The sequence below is a fragment of the Epithele typhae genome (assembly GCF_022376455.1).
Source record: "Epithele typhae strain CBS 203.58 chromosome Unknown BXZ73scaffold_2, whole genome shotgun sequence".
Taxonomy (NCBI): Eukaryota; Fungi; Basidiomycota; class Agaricomycetes; order Polyporales; family Epitheliaceae; genus Epithele; species Epithele typhae.
Genome location: NW_025954193.1, coordinates 1,563,634 through 1,582,966, shown reverse-complemented (window position 1 = coordinate 1,582,966; position 19,333 = coordinate 1,563,634). Strand labels below are relative to the sequence as shown.

General features: G+C 60.8%; 6 protein-coding genes across 6 annotated transcripts; 3 read left to right on the top strand and 3 right to left on the bottom strand.

The window, feature by feature from the left end:
* Positions 1 to 9: 9 nt before the first annotated feature.
* BXZ73DRAFT_37902 (uncharacterized protein) lies at positions 10 to 2,170 on the top strand (the record flags this gene model as incomplete). The annotated part of the gene is made up of 5 exons (XM_048018095.1): positions 10 to 597; positions 655 to 1,032; positions 1,087 to 1,263; positions 1,317 to 1,988; positions 2,054 to 2,170. The coding sequence occupies 5 exons, from the start codon at positions 10 to 12 to the stop codon at positions 2,168 to 2,170; spliced, it is 1,932 nt and encodes a 643-aa protein (XP_047883432.1).
* A 2,298-nt stretch (positions 2,171 to 4,468) lies between these two features.
* On the top strand, positions 4,469 to 5,451 carry BXZ73DRAFT_96431 (uncharacterized protein; the record flags this gene model as incomplete). The annotated part of the gene is made up of 5 exons (XM_048027077.1): positions 4,469 to 4,591; positions 4,651 to 4,777; positions 4,830 to 4,908; positions 5,029 to 5,171; positions 5,225 to 5,451. 5 exons carry the CDS (start codon positions 4,469 to 4,471, stop codon positions 5,449 to 5,451), a joined length of 699 nt encoding a protein of 232 aa, XP_047883431.1.
* Positions 5,452 to 7,929: 2,478 nt separating this feature from the next.
* BXZ73DRAFT_38758 (NCS1 nucleoside transporter family) lies at positions 7,930 to 10,006 on the bottom strand (the record flags this gene model as incomplete). The annotated part of the gene is made up of 8 exons (XM_048018246.1): positions 7,930 to 8,088; positions 8,141 to 8,350; positions 8,408 to 8,813; positions 8,869 to 9,169; positions 9,224 to 9,299; positions 9,359 to 9,578; positions 9,710 to 9,813; positions 9,875 to 10,006. 8 exons carry the CDS (start codon positions 10,004 to 10,006, stop codon positions 7,930 to 7,932), a joined length of 1,608 nt encoding a protein of 535 aa, XP_047883430.1.
* A 637-nt stretch (positions 10,007 to 10,643) lies between these two features.
* Positions 10,644 to 11,696, bottom strand: BXZ73DRAFT_96428 (NAD(P)-binding protein; the record flags this gene model as incomplete). The annotated part of the gene is made up of 6 exons (XM_048027076.1): positions 10,644 to 10,814; positions 10,873 to 10,937; positions 10,988 to 11,220; positions 11,287 to 11,416; positions 11,487 to 11,553; positions 11,583 to 11,696. 6 exons carry the CDS (start codon positions 11,694 to 11,696, stop codon positions 10,644 to 10,646), a joined length of 780 nt encoding a protein of 259 aa, XP_047883429.1.
* Positions 11,697 to 12,763: 1,067 nt separating this feature from the next.
* On the bottom strand, positions 12,764 to 14,363 carry BXZ73DRAFT_96427 (uncharacterized protein; the record flags this gene model as incomplete). Its single annotated transcript, XM_048027075.1, has 8 exons — positions 12,764 to 12,839; positions 12,894 to 13,267; positions 13,324 to 13,505; positions 13,562 to 13,583; positions 13,638 to 13,899; positions 13,955 to 14,076; positions 14,132 to 14,241; positions 14,297 to 14,363. The coding sequence occupies 8 exons, from the start codon at positions 14,361 to 14,363 to the stop codon at positions 12,764 to 12,766; spliced, it is 1,215 nt and encodes a 404-aa protein (XP_047883428.1).
* Positions 14,364 to 15,846: 1,483 nt separating this feature from the next.
* Positions 15,847 to 17,913, top strand: BXZ73DRAFT_38176 (uncharacterized protein; the record flags this gene model as incomplete). The annotated part of the gene is made up of 3 exons (XM_048018135.1): positions 15,847 to 16,278; positions 16,339 to 17,283; positions 17,341 to 17,913. The coding sequence occupies 3 exons, from the start codon at positions 15,847 to 15,849 to the stop codon at positions 17,911 to 17,913; spliced, it is 1,950 nt and encodes a 649-aa protein (XP_047883427.1).
* Positions 17,914 to 19,333: the final 1,420 nt, after the last annotated feature.

The following is a 19,333-nucleotide window of genomic DNA, read 5'->3' as shown; positions in this document are numbered from 1 at the left end:
CCTGCCACCATGTTAGGCGTCTTCCGCTCCTCCTCCAACGCCGACCCAAACGAGGCCATGGTCGCCTCGCAGCAGAAGCACATCACAGAGCTCGTCGCCAAAACCAAGACGCTCGAGCACACGATCGAACGCCTGCGCGGCGAAGTGACTGCGGCGGAGACGCGCGGGGCCACCGCCGCCGCCGCCGCGCGGGACCGCTGGGCGGCGGAGCGCGACGAGTGGCGCGCGGGCTGCGAGGAGCTCCAGGCGGCGCACCGCGTCGCGCACCTGCGCACCGCCGGGCTGCTCGACCGCGAGCGCGCGGCGGGGCTCGCGGCGCGGGGGGTGCTCCGGCGGGAGAGGGAGGCGCGGCTGCTGCGCGACTACAAGCTCGTGATGTTCCAGGCGAAGGAGCTCGAGCTCGAGGGCAGGATCGCGGCGCTCCAGCGGGAGCGGGCGAGGGAGGTGGAGGAGCGGGCGGCGGAGGAGGAGGAGAGGAGGGAGGCGGCGAGCGAGACGGCGGCGGTGTTGGAGGCGCGGTGTCAGGAGCTGGCGGCGAGGCTGAAGGAAGGGGCGGCCGCGCAGGTGAGGACGGTGAAAGAGAAAGAGCAAGCAGAGGTGAGTGGCTCTGTCGCCGGGGCGAGTGACTGCATCTGAGGTGGTTGGACGATCTAGGATGCACTCGCTGTTTTGCGTGCGGAGCATGCGACGCTGACGACGGCGTCGGACCGGACGACGCAAAGCCTGGAAAGGGCGTCGTTGCAGCTCGAGGCTCTGAAGACCACCAATGCCGATCTAGAGAAGAAGTACATCGAATCGGAGGCCAAGGTCACCGGTCTTAACCGCCAGATCCAGCAGTGGGTGAACCTCGAGAACCGCGAGAACTCCGAGGTCGAAGCGCTGCGCAAGAGTCGTATGGAGCTGGAGCTGAAGACGCGGCAGCTGGAGGGAGACAAGACGGAGGCTGAGAAGCAGCTGGCAAGCGAGACGGCCAGAGCAGACAAGGGACAGCGCAAGATCGAGAAGTATAAAGAAGCTTGGGATGCGCATGTGGTAAGTTCATGTTACACTTTCTGCGTCGTTACTAATACTAATTGGCAACTTCAGGCTGAGACCGAGCAGGCTCAGAGCGACGCTGATAAAGCGACCAACGATCTCCGGGAGATAGAGGAGGCTAACAAGAAACTCAAATCGCAACTAAAGGTACTCAAGGAACGCATAGAGGGGCTTGAGGAACGAGCCGGCAATGTCCACGAGGCCTCGGGCTCTAAACCACGAAAGCAGGTACGTATACATCTGTTTACCTTATTCAATCGGAGTACAAATTGCGTCGACAGACAAAGAGCCCGTCAAAGCGTGCGCCTCCAGTATCTGACGAAGAGGAGGAGGAGTCCGCATTAGCTCCGAAGAAACGATCCAAGGTCAAGGCCGCACCCCCGCCCACCGAAGAGGACGATGACGACGACGACATTCAAGTAATCCAGCCGCCGCCGAAGTCGAAGAGCAAAGACAAGGGGGCTGCGAGAACAAAAGACAAGGCGCGGGCACAGCAGTCTGACGACGATGTCGAGGAAGTGGCTCTAAAGCCAAAACCGAAGCCGAAGACGGCCAAAGACAAAGACAAGAGCAACGGGAAGGAGGACGGGAAGGAGAAGAAGGCGCGCAAGAAGTCCACCACCGTTGACGACGCCAATGACAGCGACGTGCAGGTCATCGAGTCGAGTTCGATGGCTACTGGCAAGGGGGCCAAGAAGGGCAAGACCAAGGCGGATTCAGTCTCGGCCTCGGACGCACCTGCGACCAAAAGAGGCGGGAAGAAGCCAGCTGCCGTTGATGACGATGAAGAGCGCCCCCTGCCGAAGAAGCGGGGACGACCACCCAAGGCTAAGGGGAAGCAGGCAGTGTCCGAGGACGAGGACGATGGTTCGACGGCGCCGAAGAAGAAACGGAAGCTTAACCTCTTCTCGACCTCACAAGCAACTACCTTCCAGTGGAACGGCACTCTCAACGTGAGCAATTCATGACGATGGCTCGTCGTTGGATATCGGATACTGATCTATTGATTGCCCTCTAGGGAGAAGGTGGACTGAATATCCCAACCGAACTCTCGCCCGTCAAGGTGAGCGAGGCCGCGCAGCAACCTCGAACAAGTTTCGCATCAATGATGGGTAGCCTCGGACGCCGTCGTTGATCTACTGTTCGGCCTTGGGTCGTCATGTCCTCGCTGTGCACAAGTTTCTTACAACTTCTCCATAGACATGGTGATGTACGACTATAGGGAGAGATCCAGAAGCAAGGCATATCTATATCATCATCACGCAAGTTTTGCGCAGGCTTCTGACCGCGAAGAGCTGCAGGTATCTTCATTGGGCGTGGCGAAAAAACCGCGGCCGTAGAGGAAACGCGCCTCCGCTCCCGTGATCCTTCTGCATTGTTACATGGTATGTTCGTCGTCGAGGGCCGCCGGATAGTCGGTGTTTGCGAAAGGCCGCAGCTATACTCAACCAAAGACGCACGTGGCTGTAATGCACGTGGGGCCTAGGCTCGCAATTGACTACGACGAGTCTGCCCATAGGAACGTACGCAGCACCCAGGCCGCATTCGAACCGCCCGCAGTTCGGGTTCGGATGCAGCCTGAGGACTGCGGATTGAAGGTGCCGCCAGGAGAGCCGACACGGCCACGGTTGCAATCTCGACCAAAGACTGGTGAGTGTCTCCGCGCCCCCACATCCGAAGTCCCTAAGGAGCCCGGAGCGGATAGAACGCAGAACACGCCGTATTCTTCAACCCGCTCCGACCTCCTTAGAGGCTCAACGTACAGGAGCTCGATAGGTCCCCAGAGCAGTATAAAGGTAGGGACATATCGCCCCCAACCTACATTCTCCACAGCCTTCATCTTTCACACATTATCTCTTCTACACTTGCTTCTCTACTTCCACATCTATCTCTCCCTTCGCTTCTTCCAAACCCTCCTCCAAATTCTCAGCGCAGTGTGCTATCGGTCCATCAACTTAACTACGTCTCTCTCCGCTCATTCAGGTATGTTACTCCAGGCTGCTTCTCCAACATGCGCATTTACTGACGACCTGCTTGCTCTTCCAGTACAAACATGTCGTCCACTCCTGCAACTTGCTCTTCGTCCGCCCCCGCCGGCCCCGTCGTCACTCGAGCCCACGCCATTGCCTCCCTCGCCTCCAACCCGAGCCACCGCCCAAACAAGCACCAGCTCCTCGCAATCCTCAGCAGCGCCGGGTCCCGCATCCACCACCGCCACATCCGCCAGGGCGTCGCGCACGGCGGCCGACAGATCCCCATGCCCCGCCCTATCGTGCGGCGGATGCCCGTCCACGAACCGCGCTCCATGCCCGCGCTCCCCCCGCGCTCTCCCACGCTGGGGGTCGAAGAGAACCCCGCTCCTGCGGACGTGGAGGACCAGGAAGCGGTCGCCGAGAGCCCGCAGTCGGTATGGGCGGACGACGAGGCGGGCAATGATGCCGACATCGAGTCCAACTGTGGTGACGACTCGGAGGACCACAGCGACAGCGACAACGAAAACGGCGGCGACGACGACAAACACGACGACGCCGTCGTCTGCAGCGCCAGCGACGAGGACGTGCCCATCCACCGCGACGCGGCCCGCGAGATCCTCCGGGAGGCCCTCGAGGTCCTCATGAACTTCATCTCCACCCACCTGGAAGATTCAGAGGCGACGGAGTCGACGGAGTCGAAGGCGTCGGCTTGGACGTGGGACGGCCCGTCGGAGGAGGACGAGGTGGTGGACCGGGCCCGCACCCGCCCCGCGCCGTTCCGCCGCACGCCTGGCGCACCCGCGGCCGACACGAGCCCGCACTTCTTCCTGCCCTCGGGCGTGCTCTCGCCCATTTCCCCCAAGATCCACACGCCGTTTTTGGTCCCCGCGTGGGCGAGCCTTGCTGCCGCAGCTGCCCGTGAGGCCGAGGCCGAGGAGGACCGCGAGATCATTGGGCTAGGGTTCTCGGGTTTCGACTATACGTCTGAGGAACCCTCGAGCATTTCCGAGGAGCCCTCGAGCGTTTCTGAGGATCCCTCGACCAATTCCGAGGATGTATTTGGTGATTCAGATTGATATGATTTCCGCCACACATACAAAACGGATGTTGTACTTTACTGTGTTGCTTAGCTTGTTTTACTGTACGAACCATAAATAGATGCCGCATGCTTTCCACAACTATAGACCTATAACGAGCTATATTGCTGTCTTCCAAGTGTGATACCGGCGTGAAATCCATCCCGACGATGGGAGGATGAGCCGCCCGTTCGGACGTCGCGAGGCGCCGAGCGCTGTGCTCGTGGCTCGGCGTCTGCTGTGCGAAGTGACGTCAGGCGAGGTCAGCGCCCAAGCCCCAGTCTCAAAAGCACCTGCGAAGCCCGACCAGCACCCACACCACACCTCTGCCCACCTCCTTCTGCCAAGCCTTGCTCCCTCTCTTCTCTTTCTTGGCCGCCTCCCATGTCCAACCTCGCGATCACCGCCGGCCGCAAGGTCTTTGAGCGCAACTTGAAGAACTATACCCCCACAGACCCGCTATACGAGACCTACACAGACAAGAAGGGTCGCCAGAAGCGGCGCACCGTACGTGTTTTTTACCCTCTCGTGATCCCCGTATGTCTATAATCCAACCGTCCGACCAGCGCGCTACACCTCCCGGTTTGTCCAAGCGCGATGCGAAGATCCTGCGCTCCGTCCAGCGGCGTGCGCACTACCTGGACAAAGGGTTCAATATATGCGGCATGCGGTTCGGGTGGACGTTCATCATCGGTGCGTGCTTTTCCTCCCCCGCATCTGGCGAAGGCCTTACCGTCTCATGAAGGCATCATTCCCGGCGCGGGCGACATCGCGGACGCGTCGCTCAACTACTTCCTCGTCGTTCGCAAGGCGCGACAAGCAGAGTGCGTCCCGCTCCTCCCTTTCTCTCCCGCGCCTCGTTTCTCACTGACGCCACCCATCGCCCGCGCCCTCTTTCCTAAATGCCTCTTCCTAAATATATACAACGCTACGCCCACGCGCAGGATCCCGAGCTGGCTCCTCCGCCAGATGCTGCTCAACAACGCCGTCTCCGCCGCGGTCGGTCTCATCCCCTTCGTCGGCGATATCGTCCTCGCCACCTACAAGGCCAACTCGCGCAACGCCGCCCTCCTCGAGGAGTTCCTCCGTATCCGCGGCGACGAGTTCCTCAGGTCGACTCCGCCCGGGCCGAGGACCCAGGCACGGTCCGTCCTGGCGCCGGCCGCGAGGCCGACGAGGTCGTGCCGGGCAAGAAGCCCGAGCGCGGGCTCACCAACTGGTTGCGGCGCGGCAGTAAGGGCGGGAGCAAGAAGGAGAAGGGTGCGGCGGCGGACCCACCACCGACTAAACCTTCGGCTGACCGGGGACGGTTCGTGGAGGACGTCCCTGCGAGCAGTGCCTCGGAGCCGGCGAGCAAGACCAAGTAGGCGAGGAGTGAGAAGAGACAAAGCACTGACCGCACCATGTGGGTGCGGCGCTGAGGGGCTTTGGAAGATACGATTGTGTTCTGTTAGTGCGTATACCCTGTTTGCTCCCACTCTTTTGATTACCCATTTGCCATGTATTCTGCTCTTCACGCTTGAGATGATGTCGCGTATATAGTACACTGGACGATGGCTCTCTAGCGGATTGATTGGCTGAAACTGTAGAATTATATTCGTAGACAATATCCGGGATCTATGTGTGTTTCATACAGTACAATGAACAAAGCAATATAGCACAGCACATTACAACGTCCGTGTCGTAACAGTCCAGTTGCGTGTCCAAGATGGGCTCAGGCCTCGCTGAAGAAACCCCCAGCCACAAAGCAGAACGCCGGGAACCCGAGCCCAATGACCTCGCGCTCCACCACCTCCTCGACCTCGGCCTCAAGCTCGGCGATCACGCTGGGAGGCCGCGCCCACGCAGGGACCGGGATCGGCGCGTAGATCTTCGGGGACACGAGCGAGAGCAGGAACGAGTGCGAGCCCCTGGGGGCACCAGGCGTGCGGCGGAACGACGCGGGCAGCGTCCGCGCCGCCCGGCCCAGCACCTCGTCGTCCTTCGATGGGCCGTCCCAAATCGGTGGGGTGCGGATGGCCGCGGTCGTGGTCGTGGTGGCGGCGTGGTTCGTCCTCGGCTCGATCTCCTCCGTCTCCTCCTCCTCCAGGGTGGAGATGAAGTGGGTCATGGCCTCGAGGGTCTGCTGGAAGATCTCGCGGGCCGCGTAGCGGTGGATGGGCACGTCCTCGTCCTCGCCGACGCCGCAGACGATGGTGTCGTCGTGTTCGTCATCGGTGTCGTCGTTGTCGTTGTCGTGTTCGACGTCCTTGCCGACGCTGTAGACGATGATATCGTTGTACTCGTCGCTGGCGGCAGCTGCGGCGGCCTCGCTGTCGTCGCTATCGTCGAGGTCCTCTTCCTCAGGCTCGTCGTCGTCAAAGTCGGACTCCGTGTCCGCATCGTTCCCCGCCTCCTCGTCCTCGTCGTCCGCCCAGACCGACTGCGGGCTCTCGGCGACCCACCCCTGTTCCTCCACTTGGGGGGACGCGGAGGACCGGGGGAGACTGGAGGTGATCCGCCGGGCGTTGGTGGGGCGGAGGAGGGAGGGCCGCTGACCGGCGTGGTCGGCGATCCCGCGGAGGAGGCGGAGGCGCGCGCGGACGTCGGCGCACTGGAAGAGCGCGCGGAGCGCATTCTTGTTCAGGCCGCGGTTCGGGGAGGCGGAGGCGGAGGAGTTGGTAGAGGACTCGGAGACGAGTAGGCCAACCAGGGTGGGGGAAGGGGAGGGGGACGAGAAGGAGGGAGTGGACGACATGGCGGTCGGCTGGAAGAGTACGCAGGGTGTCAGCATATGCGCATGCCGAGATGAGCACAGCGAAACATACCTGAAAGGGTCAAGAGATGTGCTTGAAGGTGATTAAGTAGTGGCGTCCTGCGCTATAAATGATGGAAGAAGTTGAAGATAGAAGTAGGTTTTGAAGAAAGAAGTATGTGTAGAAGAGCGAACGTGTAGAAGATAAAAGTTGTGAGGATGGAGATTGAGGGCGAAATGTCCCTGCCTTTATACTGCTCCGGGGACATTTCGAACCCCTGTACGCCGGACGCTAAGGAGGTCGGAACGGGGTCAAAAGACGGCATGTTTCGCGCTGTACCCGCGCCCCGCGCCCTAGGGACTTCGGATGTGAGGGAGAGGGGGTGGCACTCACCACCTTCGGCCAGCATTGGAATCGCCTCCTCGCTGAATGCGCACCCCTCAGGCTACATCCGAACCGTCCGCAGTCGCGGTTCGGACACGGGCTGGAAACTGCGGACCATCTGTATCTGTTCCCAGATGCTTGCCGCACCCTATTCTGTCTGGAGCGCACATTGCGGGATGTCATGCTAGCGACATACTCCGCCCGCTATCACAAGAATTATAACCCAATTCATTTCCAATCACCACGGACGACGTAAGTACACACCTTGAAACCCGGCATTCACATCGTTGAGGACCATGAGTCTTCGATATGTTTCGGGATCGCGAATATCGCGTGTCCACTGCTCGAGTGTTTTTGCCTCGAATCCAGAATATCGGAACTTCATACTCCTGTTCATTAAATTCAAGATGAGAATGAGTCCAATGGCTTGCCATTCCGCTCACCTTGCGGTCTGTAGTACGTGAGCGCAACAGCGCTAGGCATAGGCCCGAGGTGCTGCAGAAAAAGTTACGTCGGAAACAACCAACGGCGGCCTGGGCGAATGTTATGGATCGATAGAAATTTGCGACGCAGGCCCCGGCGCGGCGAGGGGAAAAGAGGAAGTCTAATTGTGATGCTCAGACTATCATACAACGACCCACAACAAACCACCCGCCTACCCCAGGTTATAGAGTAGAAGCACATAATAGATCCAAAGCGTCTTTACGACGCCTGGGGACTCTCGATCTACGCAGCCCTCGCATCCGCGTCGACGCCCTTCTCGACGTGGGAAGAGCTCTCGCTCACCGCGTCCGCGTCCTCGCTCGTGATCGCCTCCTCGATGAACGTCTCCTCCGCCGGCCACACCAACGAGAGAACCGAGTACACGACCAGCGAGACGAAGAACTAGCGCACCACGTGAGCATGCCACCCGAGGAAGAACGCGTCGCACACGTACCCCAAACAGCCACGCGAAGCTGAAGACCTTCGTCGCCCCGCCCACCGCGATCTTCGGGTTGATCGAGTTGATGAGCCCGGGCAGGTTCGGCGGGACGGAGACGAGGATCGTGACGACCGCCCGCCAGTTGAAGCCGCCCGTGTACCGGTACCGGCCGTGGGGGCGGTACATCGACGGCACGTCCACCTTGCCCTTGTGCACGATCCAGTACTGTGTGCGGGACCGTCAGCGAAGCCGGGCGCACGAGGGGACCGCGCGCGCGCTCACGTCCGCCACCATGATCCCCGCGAAGGGCCCGAGGAAGACCTTGTAGCCGCTCATGAACGACAGGAAGCCGGACGCGCTCGCGAGGATCTCCCAGGGCGCGAGGGCCCAGCCGCCGAGGATCGCGCAGAGGACCTGGCCGCGCCGGATGTCGATGTAGCGCGGGAAGAGGACGGTCATGTCGTTCGCGGCCGAGAGCGAGTTCGCGGAGATGTTCGTGCCGAGGGTGGCGAGGAGGAAGGAGGACGCGGCGAAGAAGGCCGCCGCGCGGTTGTCCCATTCGTTGATCAGCGTGAGCGGGTCCCAGAGCACCTTCCCGTAGAGCACCATGCCGGCGGAGGTGACCGCGATGCCGGTGAACCCGATGAGCGTGAACATGACGGGGATGATGATGAGCTGGACGTATTGCCTGCGACACGTGTTCAGAACATCGCATCGCCGTTCGCAGAACTACGATCACTTACGCTTTCTCGTTCTTCGCGTAACGCGTAAAGTCGGGGATGTTGACCGCGAGCGTCGAGTAGATTCCGAGGGCGCTGTTGAGCGCATTCAGCCATGCGTACGACAGCGCGCTGCCCGACAGCGACGAGTGCTGGTCGAACAGGCCCTTGTTCGCCGGGACTTTGACAAACGCCCAGATAAGCATGGCGAGCCATGCGGGGGGGACGATGAAGACCTTCACAACGAAGAGCCATCGAATCTTCTGCGGCGAGATGAGCATGAAAGGAAATTGGATGAGCCAGTACAAGAAGTAGCACATCATTCCTGTTCGCTGCGTTAACTCCGCGTAGTATGACATCAGTATAGAGCTCGACTCACCTGCAGTCGTGATGTTCGCATTCTCAGGTAAGTGGTTCGGCAACCGAGCGAGAGACGGCCAGATCGCCTTCAACATCTATCGCAGCTCGTCGTTAATACAACATAGCCATACTTTCAACTGGACACTGCACGCACCTGGTACACACACTCCGAGCCGGTGTAGGTTTGGATGCCGAACCAGAACATGGACAGGATGACACGCGAGATGACGCTGAAGTAGCTGAACCAGAACCCGAACGAGGACCGATTGAGGACCGGAAAACCGACGTGCAACCGTGCTCCGATAGTGCCGTTGAGGACCATCACCACCGAGATGATTATGTGCCCGACCGCAATCGCGGGCAGCGCCTGACGCCTGCGCAGACATCTAAGTCAGCACTCCTGATGCAGCTAGCTCGTGACCACGCAGAGTCTCCCCAGGAAAGAGGTGAGGAAAGGGGGGGCCAGTATTCTTGGCACGGGAGACGGAACGGAACGGGCACGCACCATGACAGCCCGATAGCGAGCATGCTCGACGCGAGCTCCCACACCGCCGAGTTCGTGGCGTCCGAGACCCAGTACGCGACGTAGTTGAAGGTGGACCACGTCCGCTGCGATCCGCGCACGGCCAGTCAACCCCTCGCGCGAGAAACGGAACACGCACGGACGCACCTTCTGGGGCGGAACGGGGTCCATGTCCTTGTTCGACCACTTCGAGCTTGGCGCGAACGTCGAGGACTCTGGCTCGAGTGCCCACGCCGACGGGCGCGCGTACGCGGACAGTTTCTCGATCGCGGAGGTCATCCTGTGCTTCCCTCGCAGGCGTTCACGGGCGGACCGGGGAGGGCGAGCGGGTAGGAGGAGGGTCGGAAGACGCTCTGTCACGGTTGAAGCATTTCGTCTGATTTATAGGAGCCGGTAACGTTATCGGGGCGCGACGAAGATGGAGCGTGGTGGGAGGGAGCAAAGCGGCATTTGCTGGAGATTGCAGGCGCGCGAGGCCCTCAGCTAGCGATAAGCTTCGGCCTGATAGCAGCTCTGAGACCGTGTTGAAACCGTTGGGTCCGTACTCCCTATCTCGACATGTACACGCTAGTACTGCTACTACCTTCTACCGGCTCCTGGCTGAATGTTCACTCAATATCCAAGTACGATGCTTAGACGCATCCCGATAAATGGCGTCGGAATCGCAAAGCCGAAACGAAGAAACAAGACTCGGATTTTAAAATACAACATACACATCTATTGAACAGTACAGATTCTGAGAGAGAGCGCCAAGTTCCGCTAGTACACCATCCATGAATTCAACAACCCACCAGTGAAACTCGGCGCAGTCAATCGCTGGACGCAGGCCGGCGGCCTCGCCCCTAGATCCCCGGAGTCCAGATATGTAGCCTCATTGCTCAACCCACAGACGATATACCATGCGCCACACCATCATCTACAGCGACGCGCCGCCGCAAGTCTTGATCGTCTGGCCGGTGATGTACTCGCCCTCCTCCGAGACGAGGAAGGAGACGAGCTTCGCGACGTCCTCGGGCTCCTGGATGCGCCCAAGCTTGATCTCCTTCTTCACGCGCTGCGCCTTGGCCTCTCCAACCGAGATGCCCTCCTGTGGACGGATACATGCACCTGAGCGTCAGGATCATGCACACAAGCGGGCGACTCACGATGCGCGCCAGCTCGCGGTCGATGTGGTCCCACATCGGGGTGTCGACGATCCCAGGGCCGTACGCTGGCCGACGATGAGCACCCAAGCGAACGCGAGCACGCACGGCCACGCACCGTTCACGCGGATGTCGTACTGCGCCCACTCCTTCGCCGCGGCCTCGGTGAACCCGCGCACGGCGAACTTGGTGCCGCCGTACGGCCCGAGGTTCTCCGCGGTGCGGTACGACGCGATCGAGCCCGCGCCGAGGATGCGCCCGCCGGTGCCCTGCTTGACCATCTGCTTCGCGGCGAAGATGTGCGTGTTCATGAGCCCGAGCAGGTTGATCCGAACCTCGTTCTCGATCCACCTGCGCAGCAGCGTCACGTCAGCTCCCCTACGCGACGCCCGGCGGGGGGGGGGGGGGGGGACGTACTCCGGCGTGCACTCGAGCAGCGGCTTGACCTGGGTGACCCCCGCGTTCGCGACGCTCACGTACAGCCGCGGCCCGAGCTTCTCCACCGTCTCCGCGATGGCCGCCTCGATCTGCTTCGGCTCGCGCACGTCTGGAGGGGTCGCGCGCGCGCGCAGTCAGGCCAAGTCCAGCACCAGCGAGGCAGAGGGCAGCGTGCTCACCCGCCTGCACGCTGATCGCGTCGCGCCCGAGCGCCTTGATCTCCGCGACGACCTCGTCCACCTTCTGCTGCGCGGGGGGATGTCCGCGATCGCGACGTCGTACCCGTCGCGCGCGAGGCGCGTCGCGATCGCGCGGCCGATGCCCTGGCCGGCGCCGGTGACGAACGCGATGCGGTTCAGCGAGGCCTTGATGGGGGCGACGACCGACATTCTTTTTGCAGAGCGGGTTCGGCGGGAGAGCTGGGAGGAGAGTCGGGAGGTGGAGGCCGGGGGTGGGGAGGCTGGTGTTGGATACGACCCCCCGGCCAAGCCTCGGACCCGTCTTTTAACGGCGTGGGGGCGACGGACGTGCGCGGGCCGCCATCATACGGAAGAGGGTAGCGAGGGACGATCTGCGCAGGCGGACCGGGAGGCAGGGACACGGTGCGGTCATGGGATGGACGACTCGCATGCGGGAAACCTCGCTCTCGGCGCAACGGTGCGGGCACCGGTAACGCGTCGCGTCGTGTCACTGTCATGTGATGAGAGGACTGGGGACTTCTCCGGAGTCACAAGCATATCGTCCAGAGCTCGATTGGGAACAGAAGCGGATCAGATATCTGGCATAGCAAAATGGGCGTGCCACTCACCATGTTTCCTCATCCTATACTTGTCAGACAGTATATCGTCAAAGCCACGCAAGGGCACTCAAGTCTCACATGCACAGACACCGAACGTGCTCGAGCACGCACCTGATTCGCCTGCGACAACGCGCTGCCCGGGTCAACGTTCACACCTGCACGCGCCCATTAGTCAACAGTATGCTTTCGATTGTGTTCACAGAAACAACAACGGCCCGCACGCGCCAGCGCACGGGGGTCCTCTTCACTACAGCACAGTGAAGAAAACGCTAAACATCAAGCGGCAGGTTCAGAGTCGAGAGAGACAGAGAGGGCGGAAGTGTATCTACACTATCTTGCGAGCTGACAGCGCTCTCGCGCCCACGACGCGCACCCTGGCGCGTCGGTCCCATGGCGGGCGCGCGCTGCAGCCGGTAACATGTCGCAGAGGCGGCATCGGGGGACCAGCATGGGAGCAAACGGGGTGGGGGGCGAAGGGAAAGCGGGAGGGGAACAACGAGCGGGAGATCTAAAGAGCGAAATTCCGAGCCGGGGGGATTTACGTGTAAGAGCATGTACGGCGATAACGAAGGCGTACGGGACCCGGCCGCGCACGTGGGTATGGTCATGCAGAGCGCATTGCGCGCGACTGCCAGGGCTACAGGCGATGCGCGCGGCTTAGTGGTGGCCAGCGAAGTGGCGCGCGTGCTTCTTCGCGAGGTCACGCTTCCGGGCGTCGGACGAGCGGCGGCGGCTGTGCGAGAGACAGTTAGCTGAATGAAGACAGGAGGCCTGGACTAGGACGAACCAGCTCGCCGTCGCGGACGTGGATGCGGCCTCGGAGGAGGTAGATGCCACTTTCACATCGCCGGCTTGCGTAGAAGCAGCTTCAGTAGTGGTAGTAGCCTTCGTAGAAGCAGCCTCAGCCGTGGTGGTAGCCTTCGTAGAAGTAGCCTCAGCCGTGGTGGCAGCCTTGGTAGTCGTCGCAGCTTCGGTGGTGGTAGCAGCCTTAGCTGTTGTCGCAGCCGTCGAGGTAGCAGCGTTAGTCGAAGAAGCAGTCTTCGAGACGCCGAACGAGGCAAGAGAGGCAATCACGCCATTCTCGAAGATGTCAGTCTGAGGGCCATCAGAGAAACCGTAGAGGTCGTTGTAGTAGGGCGCGTGGTAGGTGTCCTCGAACATCTAAATGGATGCAATGTCAATGGCGAACGAGAACTAGTATGTGCGGCGCGACTAACGTTGTTGCCATCCTTCTGGTACCAGTACATGGCAGTCTTCGCACCGACGGTACAGTTGCCTGGGTTGGCTGTGGCTAGGGTCTCGCTGGGATCGCTACCGCAGCGACGGGGAACAGCGGGGGTGCCAAGAGCCTTGGTGCCAACATCGCCGGTCACCTTGCACCTGAAGGCGTTCTGGTAGACTAAGATAAGTTTGCGTTAGTACCGTACCAACGAAGTAGGCGGTTTAAAAACCAACTCTGCTCAGAACCGCTGTCGATCTGTAGTCACACCAGTCAGGACATACAGAGATCAGGATTTTGAATCAGACTGACCGAGTGAATCCAGTTGAAGGTGCAGAGACAGCCACCATCCGGGCAGGCAGGCAGCTGGGGGACTTCGAACTCGGTGTTGAGCGTCCAAACACATTTGTGGTTGACGGAGAAGACGACGAGATCGTCAGGCTTGAGGTCGTTTACATCGGACTTGTACGCGATGGCGAGGGCACAGCCCTTGACGTCGTCCTCGCCGGTGGTGTGGAAAGCAGATGTTTGGGCACCGGGGCAGGGAGAATTGCTCCCGTACCCAACGTTGCCGCTATTGTGTACGGTTTCAGAGTGGGCTGGGCAATTGGACGATGGAAGCAACTCACCCCTGAGAGGAGGCATACCAGCTAGTAGCACCCTTATCACAGGAGAGCTCGGTGTTGACACGACCGTTGGCGGGGAGCTCGAAGAAAGCGCCTGCATCAGGAGGGTAATCCTTGTGGCCGTGCTAAAGGTTCTGAGGTGGGCAACTGCGCAGGAGGAAGGGAAGAACGGGCGCTTACAAGCCACCACTGGTCGTAGGTCATGCTGTACAACGGAACCTGGGGACGATTGTCATAGCTGAAGGTGTTGTCGGTGACATTGAACCCGAACATAGAGTTGTGCCAGAACGCTAAGGAAGAGACTGAGACGGGTGATGCGGGCTCGGAGGGTGCGGAGGGACGAACCGACGTGGGCGTTCGCGACCGGGGCAAGGGTGGCGAGAGCGGCGAGGACGGGGATGGCAGACAACATGGCGGGCTCGGAGGAAGGAGCGTCGGTTGACTAAGGAGTGTGGTGGGCCGCGAGGTAGCGGGGGAAGCGAGGGGGAGGAGGGGAGGACGAGGGAGGGGGCGCCGAAGGGCGGAGACGGGATGGTTGTGCGCGCAATGGTGGAGTGGAGAAATATAAAGCGTCAGCGCGATCCGTGATGGAGTGCGCCACCACCAAACTCGAAGGCGGCATCCTTCGCCGAGACTCGAGATCTGGCTGCCGCCATGGGAACAACCGCGCCTCGATTTCTTCTCCGAGGCTCCGACTCCGTCCCGGGCTATCGCTCGCTGCACTTTCCACGCCTTCTTTGATGCGAGCACCTCCACTCGCACGACGGCCACCGCTTGCGACCATGCGCGCGTGGAGGCAGGTGGAGGCGTGCCGCGGCCATCGTAGCCGGGCGCACGTCGGGATTCGCGTACAGACCCCGCCAATAGCTGTCGGATGATTGGGCTCGACGCCTCCAAACCGCATAAAACTTCCCGGTGTGTCCTTCCATCCGCTACGAGACTCACGGAGTCCGCTCTCAGCCCGCCTCGACCCCGCTTCGCTGCATGAGAAGAAATCTGGCCCTATGGGCGCGGGCCTTCTGCGACGAACCCGCGGTAATTGTGCACGATTTCAGAAGTCATGATGCATGAAGGTGAAGCTTTGAAGCGATGAAGTCGGCTCCATTGGCACGCGTTCCTGAGCGCTGAGCCCCGTCATAGGCACCCTCGTTTCCGCTTGACGTGTCCCTCGCTCCGCCTTCACGACAGCAGTCGTTGCTGCTCATTTCGGCGGGTCCGAGAGTGAAGGAGAATAAGTCTCAGGAACCCGGCCACATTAATGCGATCATCACACGCTCGGCAACGGAGAATTAATCGCTCGAGAATCGCTCCGCTTGTCAACCGACCTCCGACCTCCAAGCCTTTCCTCTTGACGTGGGCCCGCGTAACTGGTCGCTGTAGGTTACCCGTCAGTACTTCAGTACTTCAGCCCTGAGGTCAGAGGTTGTGGTCTGGCCAGGCCCCAGGGGTTCCAGATTCAGTCAGGATCGTCACCAACCTGATGAGATGCAACCCCGGCTTTTGATACATACTTAGGCCTCGGTGTTGTAAATGGAGGTCTCAAGAATTGAGCTTTCTGGGGATGGACGGTCTATTCAAGGCGAACGCATTCGAAAGGGAGCGAGCAATAACCCTAATAAAGGGTTTCTGCCGTGATCCGGGCCGAAATGGTTTCCTTTTACAAATACGAGGAGAGGGCGAATGGGGGCGAATCCAACCCTTCCTCCATCAACGCTCTCCTTCAATATTTTACATACGTTCAAATTCGGTCCCCCTCCCCAAATCCAAACTTCGGTGCGCTAAATCCACAATTCTGCCACTCCCGCCGCGTCCTCTTCCTCTTTCTCCTCGCCTGCTCCCCGTCGCTCACCACACACGATGCCACGCAGACCTCCTTCGCTGGCAACGCCCCCACCATGGCCGACGCGAGCTCAATGCACAGTCTCTCCAGCACCCTTGGTACTCAGCCTATGAGTAGTCCACCGAACGGCGACCCACAGCAGCATGCCCAGCACCCGCATATAGCCAACCCGGCCGACCTCAATCACCACGGCATGCCTCTGATGGGTCCCCCGCAGCCTCCCCAACAGCCTGGCGTCGAGGGTGCCCCTCCGGGAGTCCCCGAACAACCCGTCAAGCGAAAGCCCGGTCGTCCAAAAGGTAGCGGCAAAAAACCGGTCGACCCGAACGCGCCGCCAAAGATCAAGAGGCCCGTAGGACGCCCACGTAAAGACGGTCTGCCCGCAGGTTCAGTTGGTCCTCGCCGTCCCAGCCGTCCCCGGAAGCGTCCTCCGGGGTCATTTGCCAGCGGTCCTCAGACGTCGCCAACGGGCACGTACCCATATGCCGTGAGTACCTTCTTCAACGTCTTTGTCTTGCGATTCCCAACCCGGTCCCCCGCCCACCAGACTCCATTCGCGGTCGCAGACCCCGCGTGGGGCTCGGCTTCAGCCCCCCCTATGGCCGTGCGTCCTGGCCGCCCAGCCGTCTTCCCAATCGACCCATCTCTACACGTGGACGACTGGGGCGAGATGTCGCGGACGCGACCCGACCGGTTTTTGCACGCGCTCGTGCAGGCTCTCGAGGCCCCTAACCCCGTCTCAGGGGCCGGCCCAAGCGTCGAGGAGGCGTTCAAGTCTCACCTGATCTCGCTCGCGCCGAACAGCAAGAACGCCGCGCCGTCGATCCCGTCGCTCTACTCCATCCTCAAGACGTTCTGGCTTCCGTCGTCGCCCGTCTACTTCTCCCTCACCGCCTCCGCGTCGACCGCGCGGATCCCCTCCGAGCACCGCTTCGTCTACTGGGACCCGCAGCCGCTGGTGTTCAACGGGATCGGGTGCCCAGTGTGCGCGTTGCCGCTGGCCAACCGCGGTCGCATCTCGTCGGGGCCGATCAAGGTGTACGACCTCGGCAAGCCGTTCTTTGTGATTGGCTGCGAGTACGTGTGCACGAGCCCGGCATGCATGGCGCAGACGGGGAACCAAGGCCGCAAGTACGCTAGCACGGACGCGACGGTCCTGCGCGCGCTGCCCATCAAGCTGAAGGACGAGTTCCCGGCGTTGCTGCTGCAGGGGAACCCCGACCTGGGCAGCGGCCCGGAGATCTGGAACTGGCAGGGGATGGGCGTGTCGACGTCGCTGTGGAACATGGTGCGCGCGAGCGTCCGCGCGGGGCTGCGGAAGGAGGCCATCCTCGACATTGTGCGCGCGATCCAGGTCGGGGTGCCCGACTTTGACTACACTTCGATGTCGTTCAAGCACGAGGAGGAGGAGCCGGACCAGGGGATGGACGACGAGGACGATGAGCAACATGACTCTCAGCAGGTGGAAGGAGATTTGAACGCAGACAAGGATGTGAGCATCTAGTCTCCTCGTCGCAATATCCCCTCTGACCCTCGTCTCCCGTTGAAGCAATCTACCGAGGAGTTCCAGGACGCGTGGAACGCGAACAGTGGAGTTCCGGACGGCGACGGCGCGGGACCGTCGCAGATGCCTGAAGCAGGCCCCAGCGACTCGCAGGAACACCACTCCCCCAACGGACACCACAGCGCCAGCGCCGGTCCCCCGCCCCCGCCCCAGTCCCAGCCACCTCCGTCACAACCGCCGCCGGTCGCTCCGCCTCCGCAGTCCCAGCCGCAGCCGCACCCTCCTCCCCACTACGCCTTTGCGCCCCCACCCCCTCAGGCGCCGTACCCGGCGTACCCGTACCCGTACCCGTACCCGCAGTGGTCGCAGCCCCCGGAGCCGCAGGCCCCCGCGACGCTGAAGCGCACGTTCTCCATCGTCGACGGCACGCCGGACCCCGGGCTGTCGGAGCCGCTGCACAAGCGCGTGCGTCACTGCTGCAAGTGCGGCAGCAACGAGTGCAAGGGCAAGGGCGGCCGGGCGTTCTGCAACAACCCGTGCCAGGACTGCGGCAAGATGGAGTGCAAGGGCCGGAACAGCAAGCGGCCGGACAGGACGTGCTCGGACGCGTGGCCGTAAGGGTCGGACGCCTTGTCCCGCTCGCCTCTGCTTAAATAGTTTCGGAAGGGTTTCTGGAACTGGGCTTCAGGCTTGAAACTACGAACGTTGGAATCTTGAGAACGGGCGGGGGGACCGTCACCGCCCGAGCGACACCTACTTCCTTTGTACATTCCCTTTTACCTAAGAGCTTACTGTTGTTGTGTAATCGGCGCAGAATGAATATTTGGTGCATCCGTCCGCAGCTGCAGTTATCCGACTTATCGCGGTGTAAGCGTCATCATTCGAACGCTGACAACTTTATCAGCCCGAAGTTAGCTCAGGCCTGCTCGGGCGCGCTCGGATGACGTGGGCGCTTCGAGCCTGGGTTGCGAACCTGGCACACGGAGGTACGCAGATCGATGCACGAACTCCTCCCCATGTTGACAACTACTTCGTTTGAACACGAAGCTCATTCCAGGTGATGTGGCCGTCATCGAGGCAGGCCGCCGACTCACCACTCCACCGTCCGCTATCACTTTTTAGCATCCTTCCAGCTACATCTTTTTTTTTGGGTCAAGCATTTATATCCCGCGCACTGAGTGCAGGTGCGGTACATGGGACTACATGGGTACTAAGCTGGTTGCCGCATCCAAGGGCTCTTCAAGACGCGTCGTCGCGCCACACAGTGGTATGGTCTCCGAGGTCTCATTTCTCCGGTTTGTTCGTCTCATTGTGGGGCATCCGCGAATGTCAACGTACTCCCCTCCCAGCTACATCCACAATATCATGATGACGAGCTTCAACTTACAACTCGACCGTGGAGACTAGTACCATATATAGACGCTCGAGATCGCCCCCGCGTCTGCAGCTCCAAACAGACCTCTTTCCCATGCTACTCACCTCCACTTGCTGTGTCAAATTCCTAGAAGTATGGTGATCAACACGTGTGGCCGGCAATCATATAGGGCCGTTCAATGGTATGTCGTGACCTTCCAACATAGTTTCGACTGCGCTGATGGTGCTTGATACAGGATAAAATGGCGCAGAGCCCATCCCAGCGTCCTCACGTCACCCGCCGCCCAGGGGAGGCCGTACGAGATCACGGCCAGAAGGTGTAGGTGGGTACCACTGTCACCGGTTGTGCCAACTGAATGGCGGTGTTCTTTCAAATGGTTAGAAAACCACTCTTCTCGGTCTCATCGGGCCTCGCCGCAGTCAAAGCGCAGTAGCTGCCACGCGGAAATGGATGTAGCCCGTGAGTGTTTTGCTCACTCAGTAGAATGGACCCATTCCTTATGGAGATCGAGAAAGGCGATAGACCACACATCACACGAGGCACAAGTCGTGGACGATACTTTCGACGACTTCTTGCAGGTCTATTTGAGCTTTTCGAACCCGTATAAAACGAGGCACTCGCTGCTCAGTCTCGGTGCCCCAACCTGCACAGCTCAAGTCTTAG